This window comes from Halichoeres trimaculatus, unplaced genomic scaffold, assembly GCF_033239565.1.
Source record: "Halichoeres trimaculatus isolate MK-OKI-2021-1 unplaced genomic scaffold, fHalTri1.1 fHalTri1_scaffold_18, whole genome shotgun sequence".
Lineage (NCBI taxonomy): Eukaryota > Metazoa > Chordata > Actinopteri > Labriformes > Labridae > Halichoeres > Halichoeres trimaculatus.
This window is the reverse complement of record NW_027437196.1, coordinates 5,677,201-5,701,401: the sequence shown is the minus strand read 5'-3', so window position 1 is coordinate 5,701,401 and position 24,201 is coordinate 5,677,201. Positions and strand designations below refer to the sequence as shown.

Sequence of the window (24,201 nt, the reverse complement as noted above, 5' to 3'; positions counted from 1 at the left end):
TATATATAATAAGCCTTAAAATGTGCCTGTTGTGTAACATATGAATAAGGGGAAATGAAAACATGTGGAACTTTGTGCTTCTTTAGTGGTAAGAAAAAGTTTGAGCACACCACCGACACACAGAAGAGAACACAAAGCCGCTCACTTTCACAGTGATTTTCCTGTAATCAACACACACACACACACACACACACACACACACACACACTGATTTCTGCAGTCCTCCACATTGGGAGTGTGTGTCCTACTTTGACTTCAGACACACTGCTGCATCTACACACCCTCAGGCTCCGGCTAATCCACGTATGTGACTCTGACGGAGGGGGGGGTAATGTTTGCGCCTGCTTCATCACTACATCACCTCAAACTGGTCAAAATCACCCTCATCATCATCATCATCATCATCATCTTGGAGTCATGAGATGCTCCGGTCCTGAGAGAGTCTTTGAAACACAGCCTTTAGTTCATCGCCGACTCCTGTTTAATTACTCCACCTTCATCCCCAACATTTAATGCCCCTCACCTCCTCTCGTGCTTTCCCGTTGGAGGCAGTGGATGATAAAAGGCTGTGACAAATGAGGGGAGTTAATTCAGGCTCTGCTTTTTAACTAAGATATTATCACCCACGAGGTTTAATAGCCGGCTGCCGGGCTGATCCACGGCCCAGATTAGAAGAGGAGCTGTGTCTTTCAGAGGACACGGAGGGAGGAAGACGCTGGGAAGAGGAGAGAAATGATGGAGGACGAGCCCGAAATCTGGAGGAAGCTAATTACAGAATCTTTCAGAGAAAAAGAGATTTGTTCACAGATGTGTAATCGTGTGCCAGGTTTCTGGTTCAGCCTCCTCTGTGAGGCATAGATTTGATGCTGTTATATAATTACCCCAAATAAAGACAGCGCCCAAACCTCATCCCTGACACAGGGAATCATCACACCGCTCACTTCCCTCCAACATAAGTCACACTCCTGTTTCTGCCAGGGGACGACGCAGGACAAAGTTATCGCACGCTCTGAGCAAACTTCAGCTGTTTGTCGGAGAATTCACCGAAAACAAACCTGCTCCTCTTTGAATCACAGCCTAAGAGTGTAAAAGTTAATTACTCCAGAAAACAAACACTGGATTATCATCAGATTAATAATAAGCACATTAAAGATATCACAGGCACAGTCTTCGCTTTGTACGCACATGCATTCACTTTCAGCATCAAATATACCACAGCTGCACGGAGCAGAAATGTGACGTTATTTTGAGCATGAAATAAACAAATAACGTCACAAGTTTAAAGATACAGAGAGAAAAGAGAAAAGAAAAGGAGAAGACAAAGAAAGAGAAGGGGAGAGAAGAGACAACAAGGAAAAAGAAGAAGGAGTACAGACACAAGAGGAGGAAAAGGAGTGAGAGGAAAGGAAATAAAGGTAAAGGCAAGAAAATGAGAGGCGAGAAAAGGAGAGGGGAGAAGGAAAGAAAAAGAGATAAGGAAAAGAAAAAATGATGCGAGGAAATGAGAAGAGGGCAAACAAGGAGATGAGAGGAAAGGAAAGAAAAAGAGATAAGGAAAAGAAAAAATGATGCGAGGAAATGAGAAGAGGGCAAACAAGGAGATGAGAGGAAAGGAAATGATAGCAAAGGAGATAAGAGAAAGGAGAAGAGGGAGAGGAAAGAAGATGAAAGAAAAGGAAATGAGAAGGAAGGAGACAAGGGTAAGGACATGAGGGAAAGATTAGAAGATGAGAGAAAACAGATGAGAAAGAAACAAGGAGATATGAGAAAATGAGATGAGAGAAAATGAGATGAGGTAAAGGCAAGCAGATGAAAGGAAATGAGGGATAGGCAAGGAGATGAAAGGGATGAAATGAGAGTGAATTAGACAAAGAAACTGAGATCAGGGAAAGGCGATGAGGGAAAGGAAATGAGATGAGAGGAAAAACAGGAAAGGACATGAGTGAATAGAGATAAGGAAAGAAAAGGAGATTAGAGGTAAATGGATGAGGAAGAAACAATGAGATGAGAGGAAATGAGATAAGATGAGAGAAAGTAAGATGAGGAAAAGGCAAGGAGATGAGAGGGAAGGAAATGATACAAAAGAAGACAAGGGAAAGTAGGTGAGGGAAAGACAAGGAGATGAAATAAAGGAAACAAGGGTGGATGAGACAAGGGAAATGAGATCAGGAGGGGAAAAAAGGGAAGGATATGAGGAAAAAGACTTAAGAGAGATGACAGAAGATGAAAGAAAAAGAGACGAGAAACAGACAAGGCGTTGCGATGAGATGAGATGAGATGAGATGAGATAAGATAAGATAAGAAACAGACAAGGAGTTGAAATGAGATGAGATAAGATGAGATGAAATAAGATGAGATGAGATGAGATGAGATGAGATGAGATGAGATGAGATGAGATGAGATGAGATGAGATGAGATGAGATGAGATGAGATGAGATGAGATGAGATGAGGGACATGCAAGGAGATGAGATGATAGGGTATGATAGAAAAAGAGACAAGTGAAAGGTGATGAGAGAGAGGCAAGAAGATGAAAGTAAGGAAATGAAACCGAAGGAAACAAGGCAAATGAGATCAGGGAAAAGAAATGAGAGGGAAGGAAAAAAGGAAAGGGTATAAGGGAAAGAGATAAGGGAGACAACAGGAGATGAGAGGAAAAAAGTTGAGAAACAGACAAGGAGATGAAAGGTAATGAGATGAGAACAGGGAAAAGGAGATGAGAGAAAGAAGACATGAGAGGAAAGGAAGGGAGCTGAAAGGAAAGACAAAATTATTTTAAATAAAGGAGATGAGGGGAGGTAAAAGTAAACAAGAGGAAACAAGAGGAGATGAGAATGAGAGAAGACAAAGGAGAAAACAACGACAGGAGATGAGAGAAAAAGAAAGAAGGGAAAAGAATGATTGAGGATCAAAGCAGATGAAAGGGAAAGGATAATTAAGGAGGAGGGAAGTTGGGATAAAAGGAGGTATAGAGAGAAAGAAGCAGACTGAATTCCTGTGAATGTGCATGAGCGTCTGATGAGAAAAAAACAGGAACAGACGAGTGTGGCGGAGGGAAAACAGAGAGCTGTGTCATGGCAGCTCTTCTAACACCATGACACTGTCTCCAGTGATCTCCTCTCTGTCTTTCTCTTCACTCAGTCATGCGTGACGCTCTGTCAGCCTTCAATGGAGACATTTCTCATCCCCTCTTCCTCTCTGTCTCTCCTCTCCCGGCTGAGCCTCTCCATCCCTCTCTGCCCCTCCAATCCCTCACATTTCTATTTATTGACTGGTTAAAAACTGTGTTCGACTGGCTCTTTGTGTGCTGTCCCCGCGCTCGCTCCTGTCCCCCCCTCTCCTCGTCCTCTTTCAGCAGATTCTCAGCTCAGAGCAGGAAAGATTAGAAGGAGTGTTACATAAGTTTCCCGTCACATCTCTCAGCAGCTCTCTCTCCATCTTTGTGTCTTGCAGTCGGATTTATTCTCAGTCCTCTCTCTTTGCTCTCCTCCTCTCTCACACACACACAGTCGTTTGTTTTGTTGGTCTCAGCAGGTACAGCATGAAATCTCTGTGAAGTTTAACTCAGATTTCTGCGTAGTCACCTTTGTTGTTCTTCAAAACTGTTTGTTAATGATGAAACTGGAGAAACTTGAAACTTGAATTAGGTCGAAGCTGCATCAAAACTACGGGGTGTACAACCCAAAAATATAAAAAAGGGAACCCAGGAAACCAGATTCTGGAGTTTTAAAGTCAAATCTTGTCCCATCCTTGCCTGTTATAAGATTTCAGCTGACTTCAGAGTCTCCTTTACCTTATTGAGGTATCATCTTGCTCCTCTCTACTCCGAGGTTCTCCCCGGATATCCGAGCTCTGCCCCCTATCTCTAAGGCCGAACTCAGGCACAGGATGTTTCCAACAATTGTTTATTTTGTTTGTAAACATTATGATAAGGCCTACAACGACGAATCAATAAAATCGATAAAATTGATCAGTAAAAGCATCGACAACGTTTTTCCATAAGCGATGCACTATGCTGCGTTATTACTGTATCAGTTAGTCTTCAGTTTATTTGTCTTCTTCCTTTTTGTCAGATTATTTAGCGGTTAGCAACTAGCTGAAGGTGTATTACCACCACCTACTGGACTGGAGTGTAGATTACCTGGGCTGTGGGGCTGTATGCGTCACATGTAAACAGATCAGCATGGTGGAGGAGAAGCCGAGCCGGCGGGTGAGGGAAACAAGTAAACACACAAATAAACGGCAGAGCCGGAGAAGCAGTTCGCCCAAAAGATCTAGAGTTTGGGAGTATATTACGCTGAGTAAACGCACACAGCGTGTTAACTGACAAAAATGACCTTGGATGGCACGGCAGTAGGGCTGAACGATTTTTTTGAAAATAATCTAATTGGGATTGTTTTGGACCAAATGCGATTGTGATTGGGCATGCAATTTTTTTTTATTATTATTTTTAAGGGGGGGGTATCTCCTGTAGGCCATGCCTACATGTTATGTTGAAATGAGATGAATTGATCCATGAATTAATATGAATAACATATCTTTATTTAACTATTATAGTCACATTTGAATATTGACTGATTGGTTTAACTTCAAGGCTTGTAGACATGTAATAACATTCCAATTAATTACCTTGAATAAAATTAGTGAAAGAAACAAAGCATTGCAGAACAGGCCTGGTATGAGCAATAATATGAAAGATAAATGTGAGTCCTTGTCTATGGATCTTACACTAAACAAAATAAAGAATTGTAAATAAGACCAAATCTCTGGCTCAACAACTGGAATATGTCAACTTATGGAATGTACTTTTTTATAAAATAAAAGGAAACACTGAGTGAAGATAAACATTATATGTATAAAAATCTCACTGATCTCTTTCCAGTAACAAAACACAAACTCAATTTCAGAAATATAAATAAAAATAGTTTTGGCTCAACCACTGAAATACGGAAATGTGTGGATTGCACTTTTTAAATGCTCTTTAAAAAAGTTTTTTTTTAATTGCAACCTTTGCTATTTGAAAATTGCATTCTATTGCATTGCTGGTTGGTTTAAATTTGATTAATTGTTCAGCCCTACACGGCAGTACGACTTCAATGATCCAGCACTTAAAACACAAACATGTTGGGCTCATCGATGATGAGCCAGCGAGCTCACAGCGAGGTGAGGAACTACAGAATCCCACATACGCTCCTTTATATGTTGTAAAACACATGTTTTGTCTTTCAGGACTCGTAAAGTCTTTTTATTGAATCATCACCCTGTTTGAAGACCACCATGTTGGCTAATGTTGGTTTATTAATCAAACATTAGCATTAGTGTTAGCTGCTGCAGATAATTTATTTTCTGTTATTTTGCCCATACTGTTGATTCATTAAGTTACAACACATTCATGTCACTTTTTATACCTTATAAATGTAGCATTTTTGTCCATATGTTGACAATAAATGTGTTTTTGATGAACAGTGTGCATGAGTTTTCTTGCGTGGTTTGATGGCCTGATTCATCTCTTAAACCTTTGCTACCAGCAGTAACTAATTATACCAAGTTTTACAAGGCAAATAACCAATTATAGTTTGAGAGTTGGTGGGTGGCACAGGGACGCCCTCTGGACGACTGAGAAGCTGCAGGATGGGCTGCTAGGTGAGCCCTCAGATTTGATGGTTTAACCAACTTTCACACAGACATTTCTGGAGCAGATTTTGCATATTGTGTCATCTGAATTTGCACGCTCTTCTTTTACTTTAAAACATAAACTCTGCCTCTGGTCAGCTCTAGTATGCAACCAACAACTGGCAACTTCACTTTAAAACCACGCAACGACCCTTTAACTGCACTTTGTCCACTTTGTGAAGCCGCAGCAAACTTACAGGCGCGATCAAAAACCACAGAGCAGATCAGAGCAGAGGAGCTTTTTTTAGCACTAAAAGAAGTTTTTCCTTTTTTTCTGACGGCTGCTCTTGTGCCTGAAGAGGAACCACTCGTCGACTTCTTCCACCTGCTGCCTCTGAGCTACAGTCAGAATGAGATACCGTTTAATGTAAATGATCTCATATCCTACAGCTGCTGCTCGATCTGTTCGCCTCCTGAAGCTGTGCAGACTGAAGTGAGCTGAAATATTTCTCCCTGCACTGCACAATAAGACAGCAGTTATCTGGGTTATGTGGGCAGCAGAGTTATATAACCACACAGTCGTTATCAGAGCAATCTGAGCAGCTATTAACACAAACCAACATGTAGAAATCATGTGAGGACGTTTGTAAGACGGAGAGCAGAGTGGTGACCTCTTTAAGACTTCAGTTATACGTCTCACATGTCTCCAGCTCCACATGAAGAGCTGCTGTGATGGGTTACATAACCAGCTTTGATTATTACTAATTAGCATAACGGCTAACTTAATTAAACCCAAATATCTGACAGAAGACGACGCCTGTTTTGAATGTTGTTATCAGACTGTTTCTGTTCTGCTGGAGCTTTGTGGATTCATTTTTAAGTTTGCAGAAAAAAAGAAAAGGAAAGGGAAAAACACCTTCATCTGAGCAGGCCTCACTTTCCGGATTCACAGACCACAAACAAGAGACTTACCGAAGAGGGAAACTGTCATGAAATCAAAATTTAATCACACTTTTACACCTTGATCTATTTCATTTTGTTTCCCTGAGTTCGTCCTTCAAAATCAAGTAACACTTATGTGGTTGTGCAGATACAGTTCAGGTCCATGAATAATGATTACGTGGAATAACATAGGAAAAAAGTATTGAACACGCTAACTGAGACTCATCTAATACTTAGTGGAGAAGCCTTTGTTTGCAATGACAGCTTCCAGAAGCTTCTTGTATGTTTGAACTAATGGCCCACACTGCTCAGGTGTGATCTTGGCCCATTCCTCTGCACAGATTGTCTTTAAATCTGGAATATTCTTTGGTGCCCTCTGGTGAACCCTTTTCTTTATTTCTTTCCACAAATATTTAGTTGGATTTAAGTCAGGTGTTTAACTAGGCCATTTTAACAGACTGATTTTCTTTTTTTGAATCCATTTGAGAGTCAACTTTGCCGTGTGCTTTGGATCGTTGTCCTGCTGGAAGGTCCAGCCACGTCTCATCTTCATCATCCTGGTGGATGGCAGCAGATTCAGATCGAGAATTTCCCCATACATGGCTCCATTCATTGCTCCGTCAGTTATATGAAGTTTGCCAACACCATGAGATGAGAAACAACCCCATGCCATGATGCTTCCACCTCCAAACTTCACTGTTGGTGTAGTGTTTTTTGGCTGATGTGCCATTTCTCCTCCAAACATGGTCTGTAGTATGACAGCCCAAAAGTTCAGTTTTGGTCTCATCTGACCAGACAACATTCTCCCAGTATGCTACAGGCTTGTCAAGATGCTATTTAGCAAACTCTAAACCAGCTTCAACATGCCTTTTCTTGAGGAATGGAGTCTTGTGTGCTGAGCGTCCATAGAGGCCATGGCAGTGGAGTGCATTGCCTATTGTTTTCTCTGTAACAATTGTACCTGCTGCCTCCAAGTCTTTCTGGAGCACTTTCAGGGTGGTCCTTGGCTTGTTGAGTAATCTTCTGACTATCTTTCTGACTCCCTGGTCAGAAATCTTGCAAGGGGCTCCTGTGTGTGGCTTGTTGATAGTAAGGTGGTGCTTCTTCCATTTGTGAATAATGGCCCCAACGGTGCTGACTGGAATATTCAGGTGCTTTGATATAAGTCTGTAACCAGTTCCATTCTGATGCTGAGCAACAATCAGGTTGTGAATGTCTTCAGAGAGCTCTTTGCCTTTACCCATCATGAGGTGTGTCGTATTTAACTGCTTGGTGAAAAAACAACCTTTTTTATAGGACCATCAATTTGCTCTAGCCCAGCTGATGTTGGTTTGCACTAATTGGAAGTTTAAGTAATAATTACTGACAGATTTCAGGTGGTATGGTGCATTTCCTTGCCAAAGTTTACAGCCTTTCCAAGGTGTGTTATCCTGTGTTATCGTACTTAATTCCACATAATCATTATTTGTGGACCTGAATGTTGTGATTTCTTTTCATGTGGGGATTATTTGAGTTAATACCAATGTCTGGTAGAAATTTTGTTTAAATTGCAGCTTTGGAAATAAATGTAATGAGAAAAAAATTGATTGTTTAGTTAAGGTTCCCAGATCATGTGCTGTGTGCATGTTGCTGGTGGTCCTAATGTGCAGTTCTTCTTTAAGTTTCATTTTCATTTCCCCCTGTCAGGACTCGTACCCTGTGTCGGTGAGTGACTTTGTGAGGTTTTTTTTTTGTTTGTGTTTTAAAAAATGATCTATGTTAAACAGATGAATGTAAACTTATTTAAGTTCATTTTGAGGGTTTTTTTTTTGTTTATATTGACGGTTGATGACCTATTAATCTCTTTATCATCCCGAAACTCGTAAGTTTATTGACTTTGAAAATAAACAAGTCATCAAAAAAAAGCTATTTAGACCCCAGTTTTTTCTAATCCAGGCTGTTAATTTTTTCTTGCTGTAAATGTTGGGCTTTTAGGCTGTGTATTTATTTTAATTATTTATAATTTGGATTTGATTGGATTGTGTATGTAGCTTCTGGTGTTTCTGCAGCCAGCCTCTAGTGGTCACTTGAGGAACTGCAGTTTTTGGGATTTCCTCATGGGCTTCCCAGTATTAGACCAGAGGTTGCTGCTTGTTTTTTTAACTCATAAACTTAGAACATTTTCATTTTTGTATCCATAAAATACTTCCATAAAGCTGACGTGTCAGAGCTGGGTCTTGATGTTGGTGCCTACAATTAAATCGTCGCCTTCTTAGCCAACACATCAGCAGAAAGTATATCTGCAGATATCGACTGTTATCTTTTGAAGCCTTTATCTACAAGCGTCCATACAACACCAATCATATCATGAATCTTTAGTATTAAGATACAAGCAGCCAAGATCTACTGAAGAGATTTTCTAACAGGCTGATTATGCTGTGATTACAGACAGAGAGTTTTAGTAACTCTGTGCTTGAGGTGAAATCTTTCCTTCAAAACACTTTGCATAGGATTTCAGCAAAATAAGAAAGTTCAGTGTGACTTTCACCGCCTTAAAGGGGAAAAGTTCAGCGGCTCAGAGGTCAAGAGGTGTCCTGGTTCACAGGGGGCAGTCATACACTGCAGATTAAATCTCACCACATGACCTGCCGTAGAAATCTATGCATTTATAAACTGACATATCCCTCTAAAGCTTTCTGTATTCCAGGAATTTAACATAAAAACAGACCTGTGATCCTTCCTGTTTCTATCTAAATTGTAAAAACTCTTCCTCTGACAGAACTGGTGCTGGAATAAGGTCAGTCAGTGACAGTGTGTTGAGTCTTAGTTTCTGTAATACCTCCCCTCTTTAAGACACGGTCTTAAGAAGCACGGGACCTAGTCTGAAAATTCAGAGACCCTCAGGTTTCAGAGACAGCCTTTCCCTTTGTTTTAGACTCAGGCAGACAATAATTGTTATATTGTCTCACCTGCATGCTGGAGTGATCTAAGTCTAAGATAAAATATATCTAGTAGTATTTAGTAACATCTCTTTAAACCACATTTGGGCTGTGCAAAGGCTGCTTGTGCAAACCTAAAGCGCCGCACAATCTGCAGAAACTCAACAACTTTTACACCTGACGTCTTTACATGACTAAATCAATCATGATGTGAAAATATGAGAGCTCAAAAGACAAATTAGAGGACACAAGACATTTAAGTTATGCAGAAAAGTAGCTCAGGATGCAGTATAGGAAATATTTGAGACTCAAAATGTTGTTTGCAGGTCAAAATAGTCTGGCAAACAAAATCCAGATCCTGATCCTGCCGTAAAAAGATCCTGGCATGTTTCCTCCATATCGGCCCCTAATGGAGAACACTCTCCTTGATCAGCAGCAGAGTTTAGGAGGCGAGGTGAGACGGGACATGCTCCATGTTCGTATGCAGAGAGGAATGTGGGGACAGACGTCAAATTACACAAAGCTCAATTAATCCACAAACTAACCAAATAACTGGGTTAATAGATGATTTAGTGCATCATACTGGGGCATAATGTTGCTCCAGTATCATGTTGCTCAACCCGTGAACCTCGACTGAAGCAGCCTCAGAGAACAAACACACAGAGCCACGCAGACCAGCACTGAAGCCATAAGACGCTTGTTTTCAGCCACAGCTCAACAATGCAGACAGATCAGACCCATGACACAAAAAGGCCAAGGAAAACAAAGCCGCCGGGTTTTTCACAGCACTCACCAGTCATATCTGACTGAAAACAGTCAGCATCAGAGGGAGCCGGAGCCCCGCAGAGGCTCTCTTTAATTACAGGACGCTGGTTTGGGCACCGAGCGCGACATGTAACACTGAGGTACAAACACAAAACTCTCAGTGATGAGTAAGAACTCTCAGCAGGGAGTGTGCAGCTGTTTTCTGCACAGTAAACAAACCTGTCAGTCTGACTTCACATGCAGACTGAAGAGATGAGAGCGAGCTGGAGGCGGAGGGACCAACTTGTTAGAGAATCAGACAAAGTCACAATTACAGTCATCTGGTCTTTTCTGGTCCGTACACGATGCTTTTCTATTTTCTGACAGTAAAAACTGTCTTCGCCAAGAAGATCTGTTTGATTTTAACCTAGGAAAAAATGGAACAAGTAAGATGAGCTCAGTCAACGGATTAAAAACTCAAACTTTTACAGTTTATTTTTCCACTCTGTGGAGCTTAGTAAAAAAAAAAAATATCAAAAACAATACTCATCTCTAAGAAATAACATATTAGCCTTAAGGTTTTCAGGAGGTCTAGTGTATAAGTTTTGTTAATCTTGTTAAACCAGATCAGATTTTACTTTGATGTTCGTTTAGTTAAGAGAGGAATCTCTCCAGCAGCGGGGAGGAGAATGCCAAAGTTGAAGAGCCATCACTGCTCTGTTTTAGGCTGTAAACAGCCACATAGTTCCATGCTCAAGCTTCCCATCTCAGAAGAAGACAAGACTGAGTGACTAGAGTTAATTTATCAAGGAAATGTTCCAGCTACACTCAGTAAAACTGTGCATGTGTGTGCTAGTCACTTCATGGCCGACTGCTTTTCCAACTTTGGACAGTCCAACAGAGGGCTAGCCAATAGACTGGTCCTGAATCCAGGCGCATTACCAACCATTCACCAACAAACCTGGGACCCTGGAAATGTGAGTATTTTAAATGCTGTGTGCTGTGGAGCAGATGGAAGAGCTTTTCCTCAGTGTCCCCCCGTCTCTGTGTTAGCTTCAGGATGCTAACTTTAGCTGCAGTTAGCCTGTTGTTTTAGCCTGTGATGTTACGGTAAACGAGCTTTGCTTTTTCCTAAATATTGTGCACTCGGAGCTCGTGGCGCCACTCTCAGTCACGCTGAAGAGCGGGGCGGTATCAGCGGTGGCTCATTTACATATGAAGGCCACGCCCACTAAATCAGAGCGTTCTGAACAGAGGGGCTATGAGAGCCTGGAAACAATGCTGCTGTGCTTGATTTATTGGCTTTTTGGACCAAAACATGTTACTACCATTTCATGAAGACATCAATGATCCATATTAAACTGCAGAGAATAGTATGGGACCTTTAACAATAAAAGAAAGGAAAAGGAAACAAGGTCCGCCATATGTTTTTCGAGAACCCTTCCAGAGGAAATCTATTAAACCAAAGGAAGTATAGTTTGGTAAAATCTGGACATTTAGGGTCGGACTGTAAATTGGACATTTAAAGGTCAAACTTTGAGAAAGCTCAAACCTTTGACTGTCAAACTCTTACCTTAAGTTAGTAAATCATCTGTACTTCTCTACATGTTTGTCCTGACCTGCTGTGAGATTCTCCACAGAGCAAACAAACTGACAGTGTGTGTGGAAACTAAGACTCACTCAAAGACGTTAGCTCCTGTGTGTGAAATAGAAGGAACTGACCTGAATGAACCCAGGGTTTATTCACACCTGTGCTTCACCCTGGTATAAAACCCTGAAGAAGTCAGAGTCAGTGGATGTGTGATGGCAGCAGGTATAAAAGTCACCAACTTGAGCTGTGTTTGTTCTCAGGAGAACGAAGAAGGGAAACAAAGACGTGTTCATGAAGCTGACAGGAAGCCCTTTTTGACCTCACGGGGTCAAATGTCACTCTTTCCACTCAACCATTAAGTCCGCTGTTGTTGAGTGTTTACCTGTGTATAATTAAGTGTGTGTGTTTTGTAGATAAGTGGGTGCGTCTGGCGGACAGTGTGGTTTTGTTCTCTTCTCATCTGGCTGTGACTTCAAGTCTTTTTCTCTCAAACTACAGAAAGCTGCTTGTTGTTTCTCCAAATTCATGCTGCGCTGAAAAGAAGCGAATGATGTGAACAGTTAGAAACACGAGGGAAGGAGGAGGAAGCTTCAATGAGAGGCTTCAGCTCTCACATCGTTAACTTTTAAAGCAACCAAACAGAGAGGTCAAAGGTCACAGCCTCAGCCTGTGGTTTTAAAACAGGCATAACATTTTTAGCTCAAACCATAATTTAAAATCATCCCAACTTCTGGCTTGGAGGATTTTTAGTTTGTTTTTGTGAATGAAGAACATGCAAACATGATTTTTTTTTTCTTTCTGGGAGGGGGCCATAAACGGTGATGTGGTGTATCGTGTTCGTACAGATAAAAACAAGCATGTCCAGAGCTCAGAGAAACACACAGTAAGCAAGCAGGGCTGGGCCAGCAACCAAAACCACCAGAAACAACCACAAACCATGACCATCAACCACCGCTGCTATAAAAACATGAAGGGTCACCTCACAGATACCAGCAGATGTTGATAATAACACACAGGCTACAACCAGAGGAGGCGTTTATTAGGGCTGGGACGATATGCTTCTCCCTCAGTTCAATTCTATCATGATTTTTGGGGTGCTGATTCGATCTGAATTGCAATTCTTTGATATTTCCAATTTTTAGTTTGCTTTTTTAAAACCAGACCACGTGAAGAGGTTATGTTTTTGGGAGAGTTTGTCTGTCTCTTTGTTTGTCTGTGAACAACACAGCTCAAAAAGTAACGAATGGATCTTGAAGAAATTTTCAGGAAATGTTCAAAATGGGATAAGGAAGAAGTGATTAAATTTTGGAGGTGATCCGGATCACCGTCTGGATCCAGGACTTTTTTAAAAGATTCTTTATCATTGTGAGATAGGGCTGTTCTCACCATATGTGTATATAACTCCACCATAAATGGTCAGATTGCTTTGCAAAACAACACAAAACAAGGTCACCATAATTTCTGATAGATGTTAAAGTACGATCCAGATCCTGCCAATATTCTGGATACTAAGATCTGGAATATGAAATATGTACTGGGTCATTATAATTTTCAACACTGTCAGGAAACAAATTATCGTACAAACCTGCAACTAACGCCAAATTGTAGCAGACAGTCGCTGAAAGGGAGTATAACATTAAAGCTCTCTGAGTGCTCTTCTAGTTTGAATTTATAGGGAAAGAATGAATGACAGTAAGAAATTTATTTCGGTTCACTTGCAACACTTGTAACAATTTACAAGCTGAAAGTGAAATTTCAGAATTTTCAAGAAAAACCAAAAGGGTGTAGGTTGAAGCTAAAGCTTATTGATGCCCCGTTTACACAACAACGCTTCATCTGAAAACGCTAAAACGCAGTACAAGAAAAAACTGCGTTTACACAGAAACACCGAGGGACTGAAAATGCTGTAGTAAGCATGCCAGGCCTGTAGTCGGTGCTGCAGCTGTCCTGTCCAGAAGCTGCTTTTAGGAGATCTCCACCACATTGAGCAGCACAAGTACAACACGGAAGTCCGCGACAATCGTAACAACAGTACCGTTGTCCTGTTGTATGCATTGCGGGAAGCGGAGTGTGACGTCAGCGTTTCCACTGAAAAGGCTGGCTAAGTGTTATCATGGCAACGGTGTTGGCAGCATTTCAGAAAAATCCCACTCTGGAGGCCACCTTCAAAAGTTTGCGTTCTAGGTCGGCCAAAACACCATTTCTGTGTAAACGCGAGGCTGAAACGCAACAAAAATTTTACGTTTCAGCCTAAAACTGAAAACGGACCCTAAGACCTACCCTCTTATCTCATAAAACAAAACAAACAAAAAAAATCACAAACTAAGTGAATAGAGGATTCTGGTATCTGACATCTCAGTTTCTACAGTCCAGCATATAAATAAAGACTAAAATGAAGGACTTAAATTTGAAGAAAAAAAGTTTCGAACCAAAAAAAAAATCACAATTCAAATCAAAGTCGTTCGACAAAAAATCCCAATACTTCAATACAAGGATCAAACCCCCCCAGCGTTAATGCCACTAAACACTTTAGTTTTATCCAAGAAGGAGGTGACATTAGGCTGGTTGTTGGTGTAAAATACCAACAGGCTACCTGCAGTGCTGTCATCTTACCGCCCTCTACTGGTCTGGTGGTCTATTGCAATAACCTTTATTTTTGTCTCTATAACAGACCCTGATCTTCAGTCCACAGTGGAAACACAAACCATGTAGCTACAGGAAATGACATGCAATGTTTTAAAAGTTGACTACACTATGGTTTATTTTTTTGATTCGTCAATTAATCATAATGAGTTTGGACGCTGTTTTACATCCGTGGCTAAGGAGTGCACACCTGTAAAATTCAACCTGTGTATCTCAACCCATGGGGATTCATGGTGACGTCATTTATCTTCATTTTAATGTCGAATAAATTAAAAAGATGACTTGGAATCAGACATGCTAAATAACACTTTGGTTAAAGTAATTAACCGTATTTCCAGAGAGAACTATTTACACCAGGAGCTGTCAGGCTGTCGGAGATACAGCGCCCAGTGCCATCAAGGCCACTGGGATAGCTCCTCATCAATATTCCTCATGAATTCAGTGATCTTTTTCCATAAAAGTATCAAATAACAACTGAAGTCACAGTGAAGCATTTACCGCCTAGTGCTTGATTTCACCAACAATAAAAACAATAATATGACACGTTGACTGTTAAAATTCTTAGTTATTGACTTTTTATAGTCACATTGTCATGTCGATTGACGACAGATCATAGCAGCCCTAATAACACGTCGTTGACTGAAAAATCCAACATCCCCTGAGCTAGTCAGCCCCAGAATCACTAGCCTGGATTGTTGGGTCATATGTTGCGTTGCAGCTTAAACACAGCCACTGCCAACAGCCGCAGTTAGCAGTGATGCAATAATACTCTACAACCCTGACAAAAATAAGCACTGCCTGGTTTTTTAAGTTCTGATTTATGAAATGAAGATCAAGTTGTTGTTGTTGATGGTGCTAGCTCTGCAAGCTTTAGACAGCAATAACATGACACAGTTCACTCTCAGGCTCTGTAACCATGAGTTCAGAAAGAAATGGAGGAGGAGGAGGAGGACTCACGCGTTGCAGTAGGGTTTCTTGTCGTAGCCTTTGTAGTTCTTCATGTTCAGGGTCATCTTGCAAACCTCGCAGTGAAAACATCCTTTATGCCAGTTCTAGAGACAAAACACAAACACAGGATCATACACAAAATACACATTAGCACAGAAATGCAGTCTAAGTTTGTGTCCGTTTTTATAAAACATGATTTAATTTGTCAAAGCAGCAGATTTAGTTTCCTTTTTAGTCCCTGTGTTCAGTCAGTTACCTTTGACCTTTGTTGACCTAAATATTCATTTCCTCTTCTTGAATAACTCAGCTCTGATCAAAAAACCTTGTTCCTTTTCTCTGTTATCTCACTGCTTGTTTCATTTCCAGATTCTTGGGCGAGATGTTTATTGAAATCCTAAAAATAACTCCTCACACATTGTTCAAAGATCAGAAGACTTCAAAAGGTCCTGCTGATTCCTGCGCTTCACTTCCACACCCCTTAACTCTGCAGAACATGACGACTGAAGCCACATTGGACGTGTGCATTTTAACAACTTCTGCAAGAGATAAATAAGAAGAGCTGCACTCCTCCTACTCACAGGCTCACACCAACAGCAGAACAAGACGCAAACGCAGTTTTTTTCCTGTCTTATAGGCTTTTATTCCCACTCTGAGTTTGTGTTTAGCACGTCTGGAAGAGGTGCCACTTAGTCTTGCAAAAGTCCTGGTGAAATGATCTTTTGTAGGAGACAGCAGGGAGCTCAGAAGTCCTTGGATGCCGAGTTTATTTCTCTGTTTCTTTCGCCCTCACACTCTCTTCTCTCGCTTTCTCCATACACTTCTCTGTTTCTCTGCCAGCCTCCTCCTCTCTAAATCACTGCCTCTTACAGTGTTAAAGCTCTTTTATTCTCTTATTCAGGCTTCAAACATGCCCCCTCTGTTCTCACAGGACAGAGGAGGGGATAAATGCGGTCTCTTTTCTGCTTTAACAAGCTGGAACGCCTGTTTTTCTTTAGTAATGAAGACGAGGGTTTGAAGTTTTGTGATCATAAACATTATCTGATACAGCTGAGAGAAACTGGATCCCTGATTCTCATGTGCAGGGCCACCATGCTGTTGTGTCATCTGAAGCTTCATACGACAGACAGAGGATGCTGAAGAGAATCAATAATTCATCATCATTATGCAACAGAATATTGAAGGTGTTATCAGGTGAATGCAGAAATCAACTCACACGATAGTGTCATGGCACAGAAAGGAAAACACTACTATTTCTCTTATTTAGAGGATGATGTCGTTCAGAAATATCACACATATGTCCGAAAAAATCTCAAAAAATAGGCTGATTTTTTTAATCTGAGAGTCTGTCCTATTAGCTTCCACACTATTGAGATGCAGATGAAGATGAAGCTAGCTATCAGATGCCTTCAGAGTTACGTGTTTTAAAAGAAAAGCTTTTTGGATTCGTTTTAAATTCAGAATCAACAATAACAACCAAGTAGAAAAAGGTCAGATTCTTTCTTCCCTTTTTTTGCAATTTATTCTTTGTTTTCTTCCTTTGCTGTTATTTTTTTTTCTTTTCTTCTGATTGTTTGTTTGTTTATCCCAGTTTGTAACTCTTTCTAGCAAGATGTTTATTTGAAAATTCAATGGGTAGGCACAATAAGCTTAGGCTTCAGCCTACGCCTTTTGGTCTGGTTATTACATCCATATTTTATTATCTATTTCTTTTCCTGGTTATCAATATTATGATTATTGTTTAGAAAAGGAAATAATGAGAGAGATGGAAAAGTGCATGTAAATGAAATTGCTTACAGACCAAATAAAGAACTACTACTACTAATACTACTACTACTATCTGTGTAGCAATCAAACTGAAACCAGTAACAGCTTTTTTCAATCAATATAAAATCTGTTACAAAGGAGATAAAACTGAGGGGGAAAAAGTGTTTTCATTCCTATTTCAGTACACTAAATATCAAACTGGAGATTATGCAACCATATTGAACTGAACCACACACTTATTTTCTGGAAATGCAAGAAAATACAACTTATCTTGACTGTTATTCACTCAGATCTCTGTTACGTATTTGGGTATTTACTTCCCATTACTGTTTTATACCAGAAGGAAATGAGCATAGAGAAGACATAAACCTGATCAATAAAGAGGTTTAAGAATCAGATCATGCCACAGACTCTGTTCACTTCACAAGTTCTGTTTTCACCCTAAACTCACTTTTTTGTATTTTCAGTCATTTTTTTAAATATTTTTCCTCCATTATTATGTTTGATTCCGCTGAATAAAGTCACAATGAAAACAATAAAATTTCTGATGGATACTTGGTCGAGGTGCTCACCTTGTCCAGGCAGCTCACTTTCTCCGTCGGGTAGACGATCTTCCCGCAGCGGGCACACGGAGGGTTCATGCTCCACAGCTCCCCTGAGCGCTCCAGCGGCTAAATGACACTCCTAACACGGAGATGTAGTTGATATAATCCAGAAAGAGAGGCAAGGATATTCCCACAGAACCTTTTCAGCCAGCGACAGTGATTAAAAAAGTGATAAAACCTGAAATTCTCAGAGAGGGAAGGCTGTTGTGTCCTCACTCAGTGGCTCACCGTCCCGGTCTGAAGTGTGGATGCTGATCTGGAACCGTTGACTTCATGAGCAACAAGCTAGCGGCAGTTAGCTAGAGAGAAACCGGAAGTGGCGATAGGATCGAAATATATACATAAAAAATAATAATAGATAAAATAAAATAAAAATACACGTAAAAATCTTCCAAAAAAATCAATTCAGGATAAGCTAAATACAATTGAAATTAATTAAATCTGATAATTTTTAAAAGTGATTAATCAGCAGAAAAAAACGGCTACTTCAGCAATAGTTCTATGTTAAACGGACTGTATATCATTTATGTAGTATCCGTGACGTCACCCATCTGTTCTGATATGGAGTTTTGTGCATATTTGCGATCTTGTTGTTTGATTAAAAGCTCTTATGAGAAGTTTTAAACTAAATACAAAACAGACTAAAAATGATACAAATACCCCCATGAGACTGATACATAAAACGATCAAGACCATACAAAAAAGTCTAAACTTCAAAGCAAAATACATTTATTTACAGCTTGGTACAAAAAGGAGCTCAGTAAAATAAGGACTAAAATAACCCCAAGCTGAGCTCATGAACATTAAAAAAGTAAATGTCTCCCCCTGCTGGCATTTATGGGTACACACTGTTTTAAAATGTCTTTTCTTGAGATTCATTTCAATGCAACAAACTTTAGTTATCTGTTACTGCAAAAACGTAAAAAGCAACAGTACGAGCTTCACAAAGCAAGACATAAAAATATGATCATTGAGGATAAATATAAAAAATATCATGAGAGGAATGATAGATTATGTCAAAAGCAGATAAAAAATGGTTGACAGGACTTTGACAAAATAAAATGTCAACATACATCAAAGTGTAAAACATATGATTTTCTGTACAGTTAAAAGGTTATATGATTTACTGATGTTTAGTATTCAAAATTAATAATTATTTCATGTTGATAACTTCCGAAAACAAATAACAGGTTGATGTTGAAGGTATACATGACAGTAGAGTTATTAATAGATGGATTATAAATGTAAATACACAAACACATCAAAAACATTGATGGTTCACATCAGCCCCAGGTGTTCAGAGAAGAAGGGGTCGAGGTCACAGAGAGCCTCGATCATCTCTGAACTTGCAGCTTCACCTTTCCCCCTCACTGTGTCAACAACAAAACGAGCTTTGTCTCCTCTGTTTCTTATCGCATCCACTGACTCCACCTCAGAGTCAGTCATCACTGTTCTCTGCAACAGTTTGTCCAGCAGAGACTTGAGGACAGGTCCTGATACCCCTGTGATAAAACTGCTTCGTATCTCAAACAGTCTCTGGTTTGGAGGCAGATTCAGAGCGCCCTGTCCACAGGACCTCTGGACCTCAGATGATGAAAGACAAACTCTCCTCTCCCAGACACTGTGGGAGTTGTTGGAGTCTCTTAAAAACAGTTTCAGGTGTGTCATGTTTTTTTCCAAAGTCACCTGGAATGATGGGAAGTAGTTGTCATAGTTGTCAGAGTCAAACTCTGCTGTTGTTGGTTCCACCAGGACTGAGTCGTCTGCAGGACAGGTGGACAGAGTGTATTCCTGCTGTGGCTGCAGTTTACAGTGTGGGGACGTTTCTACGTAGCGCTCGTTTCCATCTAACTTCTTCCTGCAGCGCAGCACGTCCCTGAACGCCACGTTCCTCGGCAGCAACATCACGTTGAGGAGAGAGCTAGGATCAGGATCAACAGGAGGCTTGTAGAAGACCAGAACCAGTGCCCTGACTGGATCAGGTGGTGAGTCTTCATCTTTGACGTTACCAAAAGCAGAGAATCCTGTGATGTTTATGATGACGTGAGTTTCTGTGATCTTATGAGGGACGATGAACTCAATGCCCTCTTCATCAAAGTGAGCCACAGACAAGAAGTCAGCTCCACCTGTGGAGCGGATCTCACAGTGTGGGAGGTGGAGCTGACACACACTCTGCTGCTCACATGTGATGTCAAACAGTGGTCCTGCAGGCTGCTTGTGATGCTGAGACAGCAGCTTCCTGTTCCAGGGGACCGTCCTGTAGACCACGTCCCCTTCTCCCTCCATGTGGAACACCAGGCCTGTCACGCTGCACTGGTACAGACCTGGACTGGAGCACTGGAACCTGTAGGTTTCATGGTCTTCATCAGCAGTGATATCAGGTGTAAACTGCTCACAGCTGCTGTTTAACTGCAGATCAGGTAAGCTCTGTGCTCGGGTTAAGGTTTGGTTCTCTGCAGAGGTCATGTGACTCAGTGAGGGACAGCTGTGAGAACAAGGCAAAGATCCAGAGAGTCCTTTAGTCCAGGATGCACCTGAGGAGCAGGTCTGAGCATGGGATGGCAGGGTGTTTGTGACTGAGCAGCTCACAGCTGTAACAGCTGCATCCAGCTCCACCTCAGCATCAACGTCACCTCCTGACTCAGGTTCAGAGTGGACAGACGATCGCTCAGCTTGTGCTCTGCTCCCCTCAGTGACAGTGGAAGAGTTTTGGGGATCAGAGGAATGGTCTTGAGGACCTGGGATGCTGTCAGAAGGTTTAAAGTTTGAGCCATAGTGAATGTCAAATGAGCTAACAGAGGACAATTCATCGTCGCGATATAGCACAGGACCTGTTGAATCACTTGAGGACGATAAGCTAGACTGAGAGGAAGAGAGGAAGCTGTGAGAACGAGGCAAAGCTTCAGAGACTCCTTCAGCCTGAGATGGATCTGAGCAGCAGGTCTGGATAGTTGGTGTGTTTGTGACTGAGCAGCTCGCAGCTGTAACAGCTGCTTTCCGCCCCATCGCAGCATCACTGTGATATCCTGATTCCTCTGAGCTTCTTGGAGTAGGAGGAGCACAGGGTTGTTGAAGGCGTCTAGGTAGACCATGCCGAGCATAAACAGACATCAGCATCTCCTGTGGTGTACGACGGTGATCTGTAGGCTTACTTTGTGACTGCTCTGGAGACTTAACCGACAATTTCTTCGGGGGTCTGCTTGGGCTGTAGGTGATGTTGGACCCATTCATGACCCTTGTTCTTGAATTAGGGTGTTGCTTCCCAACAGGTCCTGGAACATTTGGGTCTGTTGAACTGAAGAAGTTGAAATTTCTGACAGTGGAAGTAGAATCAGAGCTGGAGCTAAATCCCTGCCTCCGTCTGAGCCCCCTGCTGAAGTGCGGTGCTCTTTTTTCCATGCCTTGATCCACATCTGTATGACCTGCATGCATTTCCACCAGATCGTCACTGCCACTTCCCAACTTGCGTTCAGTCTGTACGGACATTAGCTCAGAATTATCTGCTTCCTTTCCTTCAGTAACTCTTGAGCCTTGGAGATCTGAGAGCTGGTCTTGAAAAGTAGAAGCTCCGAGGATGGTTAAGATGTCGTCAGAATCAACAGGCGGAGAGTTTTCAGATTGCCGAACTGGACACCCCCTGATAGTTTGGCCTACTCCAGTGCTGTAGACGGAGCTGGCACCAGCCTTTGGGCTCAATCTTTGATCAGTTGATGGAGATTCGCTAGGCAGATTATAATCACTTAACTGTGGAGTGAACTTATCAAGAGGTCTAGAAGGTTCAAAAAGGCTGAATGGCCTAACATTCTTTCGAGGTGGCAGTCTTTCAGGTACGGACAGATTCGCTATGACTAGCTCATCTTGTGGTTGAGACAGAGGGGAAGAAAGTGTAGGGTCAGGGTATTTCCTGTACCCAGTCCGGCTCTTGTGATCGCCAGGAAGACCTGAGTGAGAGGAACTTTCCAGAGAAATAACGAAAGCAGTTTGGTCCGCAATACCCTCCCTTAAAAACTTCTCCTTAGTATTCTGATTTTTTGACATGGATATTTGACAGTATTGATCTGGACGTGATGATTTCTTTCTGTCTGTGTACAGCTCCCCTTCCACTGTAGGGAATAAGTCACATGGGTTCTTATCACTGCCCACAGCATGCCACATTTTGTAGGAAGGAGGTGAGGGTAGTGATGGAAGAAAAACAGCAGAAATACTCAGATTTCTGGCGGTGGTTTGTCGTCGTCTAGTTGTTGGTAGACAGTCTGGTCTGAAATTTTGATATACTTCTTCTCCTTCATCATCATCATCAACATCATCGTCTAAGATCTGGTTGGATCCTGGTTTGGGTGGCTTGGGGGGAGGAAAAGGGGGTGGTCTGACAAGATGCTCCTTAAATTCACGCCCCCTCGGAGAAACTATAGATCCCTCAAGACAGACAGAAGTCGAGGCTAAATCACCTTTTGTGGACTTTTTGTGTCGGAAAAGCTTCATCACTCTCTCTTTCAAAGTTCTTGTTTTTTTTGAAGACGAACCTCTACCTTTAATCTTCCCCCCCAGCTATGAGTCAGCTGTCTGCTCACTGCTGCCCCCTTCACCTCCATCAGAGGACGACTTAGTTTCTCCTTTTTCTCGTTGCATCTTTGGTTTCAAATCAAAACCTCGTCACCTTTCTTTCCACAACAGTTGTTGTTGATTTTATTTGGTCCAAAGCCTTAAAATGAAAACAGAATGATAATTTAAATATAAAAAATGGGGATGTTGTAGCTTTAATGAAAATAAAACATACCTGAAATAATAATCAAAGAAAAGTTAAAGGTTAAATCCAGACTGAGTGAAAACATAAAAGCTGTCACAATCTCTACCTGCTTTTCCAGCTAAGGACAGCCCACTTATATTTATCTGAATCTCCACAACTTCAAAAAAAGACAAAAAGAAGTAGAACAGGACTTTGGTATGAGAAGTGTTAAGCAAGGACAGGCAGAACAATCCCCTGTGATAACATTGTGGCTCTGTTCAGCAGATATCTGATTATGAGTCATAGATCTCTACAATCAGATATCTGCATGCAAGAGCAGCAAACCATGTGTTCTAGATCAAACGTTTAGACTGAGACACATTTCTGTGATTGCTATGTCACAAAAAACAACCAGCATTTGGATTTACAGACTTCCTGGAGTGCTTCACAAATGATGGACCCAAACTTCACTCAACATTAAACATTTGAAAAGAAGTTTTCCCCTCCTCTTGAGGACAGACCTGACAAAGCTTGACTTTTTCACTACTCTGCTTCATGATATTGTTATTTCAGCAAATTTAAAGGGGACATATCATGCTTGTTTCTCCTTTTCACTATGCCAGACTAGGATGCCTGTAAAGCATTTCTGCCCTCAGTACAAGTCATTTAGTTCCTTCATTGCCCCACAATAGCGTTCTCAATATTCTCATTTTAGGCCATTCTGAAGATCTCGTTGAAACGCTCCGTTTGGAGAATGACATCCAGTAACCTCGCAACGTCACAGCCCTTTGTGCTCTGATTGGTCAGTTCTATCAGAGGGGTGGAGGGGGTAGAGCCAGGGGGCGGTTTTTGCAGCATGGCAGTATTTACAAAATCGCCACCTTGAATGGAGCAGACCGAGCGAGTTTGCTGTTCGCCAAAACTTCACCGTGAGGCATCGATAGCACCAATAAAATGACAGAGTGTAGGATACGTCCTTTTGTATTGGACCCCGAGTCAGACCCGGACGGTTCTACAGCTCAGGAGGAAGAAAATCCACCTGGACACAGATCATCTCAGGACGCTTCAGTGTGGTGAGTCAAACCGGTACTGTAACATGTATAGTTTATACATTTATACTCGGCTCTTGGTGGGTGTATCCTTCGGTGGCGGTTGTGCGATTAACTGACATCACAGAGGAGGAGCTGCTTTATCAGATTACTCCAATAAAAAGAAAGGATCCTCGTGTTGTCACGACGGTTGAAATCTCGCGGCCAAATGGCAATGACCTATTTTCAGAGGCATCAAATCTCGTTCTAGGATATCAGAAAAAATACAACATCTCATTTTTTTGAAAATTCAGGGGGTGAAAGGTCTTGTTTTCAAATTTGTTATATTATATGTAAGTATTAAATCAGGGATCAGCATGATATGTCCCCTTTAAGGGATATTTATGACACACTCAGTGACTTTTTCTGCTTCATACTGCTGAAGGAAGCCAGAACGAAGCCTCTGTGAAACTGACAGTGCCCCAGATACCCTTCTGTTGGGATTTTAGACCCCCTTGAAAACGACATGCTAGCTCTCAAGTGGCTGTCATGAATAAAACTAAACTGAATATTTTCTTTCAGAAAAAAAAAAAAAAAAAATATATATATATATATATATATATATATATATATGTCCTTTTGTATTGGACCCCGAGTGTATATATATATATATATATATAT

The 24,201-nt window shown here is 41.3% G+C and overlaps 2 protein-coding genes across 3 annotated transcripts in view; both read right to left on the bottom strand.

Moving 5' to 3' along the window:
* LOC141807428 (LIM zinc-binding domain-containing Nebulette-like) overlaps positions 1-18,048 on the bottom strand; it is a 36,318-nt gene extending 18,270 nt beyond the window's left edge. Inside the window, exons 1-3 of one of the 2 annotated variants that reach the window (XM_074693446.1) lie at positions 17,945-18,048; positions 17,734-17,845; positions 15,407-15,501 (exon numbers count right to left, since the gene is read on the bottom strand). In XM_074693446.1, coding sequence (XP_074549547.1) covers positions 15,407-15,501; positions 17,734-17,802 — 164 coding nt within the window. In that variant the 5' untranslated portion in view covers positions 17,803-17,845; positions 17,945-18,048. Of the gene's footprint in view, positions 1-15,406; positions 15,502-17,733 lie in introns of both variants that reach the window. The other variant, XM_074693445.1, reaches the window with a different exon arrangement.
* A 996-nt stretch (positions 18,049-19,044) lies between these two features.
* On the bottom strand, positions 19,045-21,921 carry LOC141807826 (uncharacterized). Its single transcript, XM_074694043.1, has one exon. It carries the CDS (start codon positions 21,919-21,921, stop codon positions 19,045-19,047), a length of 2,877 nt encoding a protein of 958 aa, XP_074550144.1.
* Between the last annotated feature and the right edge of the window lie 2,280 nt (positions 21,922-24,201).

Coding starts and splice junctions, on each gene's coding strand:
- LOC141807826 (XM_074694043.1), bottom strand. CDS start 21,921: ATGTGGCATGCTGTGGGCAGTGATAAGAACCCATGTGACTTATTCCCT.